The 2,612-nt window shown below is 50.2% G+C and overlaps 1 protein-coding gene across 1 annotated transcript; it reads right to left on the reverse strand.

Annotated features, from left to right (window-relative positions):
* Positions 1-825: 825 nt before the first annotated feature.
* On the reverse strand, positions 826-1,536 carry KPLCE (KPRP N-terminal and LCE C-terminal like protein). The gene has a single exon (XM_070397446.1). It carries the CDS (start codon positions 1,534-1,536, stop codon positions 826-828), a length of 711 nt encoding a protein of 236 aa, XP_070253547.1.
* Positions 1,537-2,612: the final 1,076 nt, after the last annotated feature.

Below are 2,612 nucleotides of genomic sequence, written 5' to 3' on the forward strand. Positions count from 1 at the left end.
TTGGGACCCAGATGCTTGTCCCACGAGGCTCACCTTCCTCTTGGAGGCTTCTCACCACCAAGGCTGCCTCACCAGGGCTGACATGGGGAATGCCTACGTATTTCAGGGAGTCCTACCTAGCCTCTTCCCTCAGGCCTTTACCCTTTGGCCTCAGGAGGGCAAACCTATCAGATGAGAAAATGTAACCCATACAGCCACCACGGGTTCAAGCCACTCGCAGAGTAGCAGGGGTATCGTCCAGTGATCCTCCTGAACAGATCTGATTTTGCATTTCCTTCAACATCCAGGAAGATGAATTTTGAGTTTACTTACATTCAGAGAACATGCTAGCATGAGGACCTCATCATGGCCAAACTCTCTCCTCAGACTAATTAGAGGGCAGGCAACCTTCAACCTTTAACTCTTCCACCTTCAAATTTCCACCCTCAGATCCTGCTGACTTGCAGAGGGAAGTTCATCTGAGCATTCTAGAAAGCATAGGGGTCCCACATGGGATTGCACCAGCTTGATCTGCTTGGTCATATCCCCGTGAACCTGTCCACTAGTTGAAAAGCAGGAGGAAGAAAGGAAGGAGGAAGAGTTTCTAGTGGAAAAACATGAACCAAATAAACAAACAGGAAGTCACCGAATTGCATCCAAAGTTTTATTCTTGCCAAAGTTTTGGGGTTGCGCTAACTCTGGCAGGCTGCCTTGATAAAGAAGCCAAGTGTGGAGGTGAAGCAATGAAGCTCTACATCACTGGGAAGACAGAGAGCAGGCAGGGCTGGTGAAGGTTCCGAAGGTAAAGCAGGCATTGAGTTTGGGAGCAGAGCTGTGTTTCTGTATTTAACAGCAGCAGTCATCCTCGTGATGACAGCACGCAGGACCTTCTGACCTCATGGGAATAATTCCCAAACAGCAGATCCCAGAGCAGCACCCAGAGCAGCAGCACCCAGAGCTGCAGCACCCAGAATCCTCACAACAGCCAGAATCCTCACAGCAGCCAGATGATCCTGAGTTGCAGTTTTGAGGCCGTTGGACCCACCGTCTGAGGGGGCTCACCCCGAAGGTCCGGGGAGCCAGGCAGCAGTAGCTGGTGGAACAGGGAGCAGAGCATGGATCAGGGACACAGCACGAGGTGCCCGAGCCACTTGCAGAAGACTGAATGTAGTAGCGCTGGGAAGAAGGGTATTGGACATAGTATGTCTGGGTCTGGTAGGGAGTCGGGTATTTCACGTAGGTCGTCTGGCACGGAGCTGGGCACTTCACGTACGTCTGGCAGGGAGCTGGGCATTTTACATAGGTTGTCTGGCATGGAGCTGGACACTGCACATACGTCTGGCAGGGAGCTGCACATTTCACATAGGTTGTCTGGCATGGAGCTGGGCATTTCACGCAGGTTTTAGTTGTGCATGGAGCTGGGCATTTCACGCAGGTTTTTGTTGTGCATGGAGCTGGGCATTTCACAGTGGTAACTTGGGAACTTTGTGCAGCCCCCAGTCCCGAACCTTTCACACAAGATGGAGGGAACTGCACCTGCTTCTGCTGGTCACACATTTTTCTGTGCTTTGCAAAACCTGAAAAGAAAGGTTTAGTCAGAACTAGGAAGATGTCCAGGGGCACCTGCAGTATCTCCTTTGGATAGAGTGGTCTGTGAGGAGTAGCCTTTCAAGAAGGTCATGGGCACCCAGAAGCTGTCAACCTGGCGTTCAGGTGGACATGCTACCTTAGGCTCAGCTCTTGTTCTTTCCTCTGTCCGTGTGACTTTGGATAAGGCACCACTCATCGCTGGGCCTCAGTTTCCACAATGGAAAATGAAGGGCTTGCAAGAGTGATGTCTGCATTTCTGCCCAACTCTCTAAGCCTCCTCTCCCCTTACTCACTGTAGTGTCTGCATTATGAATGCTTCTCGGGAAATTGTTGTTTCCGCTGAGTTTACCTTGCCATCAATTCATTCAAGAGTGGCTTTCCAATGTCACCCCAATAAAATTTAATTAAAAAAAAAAAGAGTGGCTTTCCTTCCTCCTGCCCAGCCAGGCAGACACAGGGAAGGCAATTTCATGTCAATAGACCCCAAGCCAACATGAGTCTCAAGCTGAGCCTGACAGAGTCTAACAAGGCCAAATTTGAGTAAGTTTCCACCATTTTCTCTTTGGATCAGCTAGACTGTCACTTTACCTCATTAATGAATCCAAGAGAGGACGGCACAACTACATTCAGCAAGAGAAGGTGACCCAGTTCACTGAAAAGCCCTTTTTCCATAGGCCTAATGGCTCAGTTCACCCCTCTACCTCTCCTCCAACCCTCCAGCCTCCTTTTCTACCAGCTACTGCCCTCAGCTTTCTTCAGCAGTGGCCCTCCATGCCTCGTCCTGACCACCCTCCTCCAGAGTTTTCCACGCCAACTCCATCACGGCTCTCTTTCATTCTGTTGTTATCCCAGGTACAGAGACTTACCCTCTGCTGACAGGAACACGACTGGAAGAAGCCAGTGATCTGAGAAGCTGGCAGATGGAGAGACCTTTTATAGGGTAGTCGTGAGGCAATTTAATGGTATCTGAATGAAGCACCAGCAATCATGAGGACAAGGGCCAGCATTGCATTGGTAAGATTCCTCCCACTATGTCTAGCTCT

This window comes from Myotis yumanensis, unplaced genomic scaffold, assembly GCF_028538775.1.
Source record: "Myotis yumanensis isolate MYYU_CA2020_CCGP unplaced genomic scaffold, mMyoYum1.0.hap1 SCAF_17, whole genome shotgun sequence".
In the NCBI taxonomy this organism is placed as follows: domain Eukaryota; kingdom Metazoa; phylum Chordata; class Mammalia; order Chiroptera; family Vespertilionidae; genus Myotis; species Myotis yumanensis.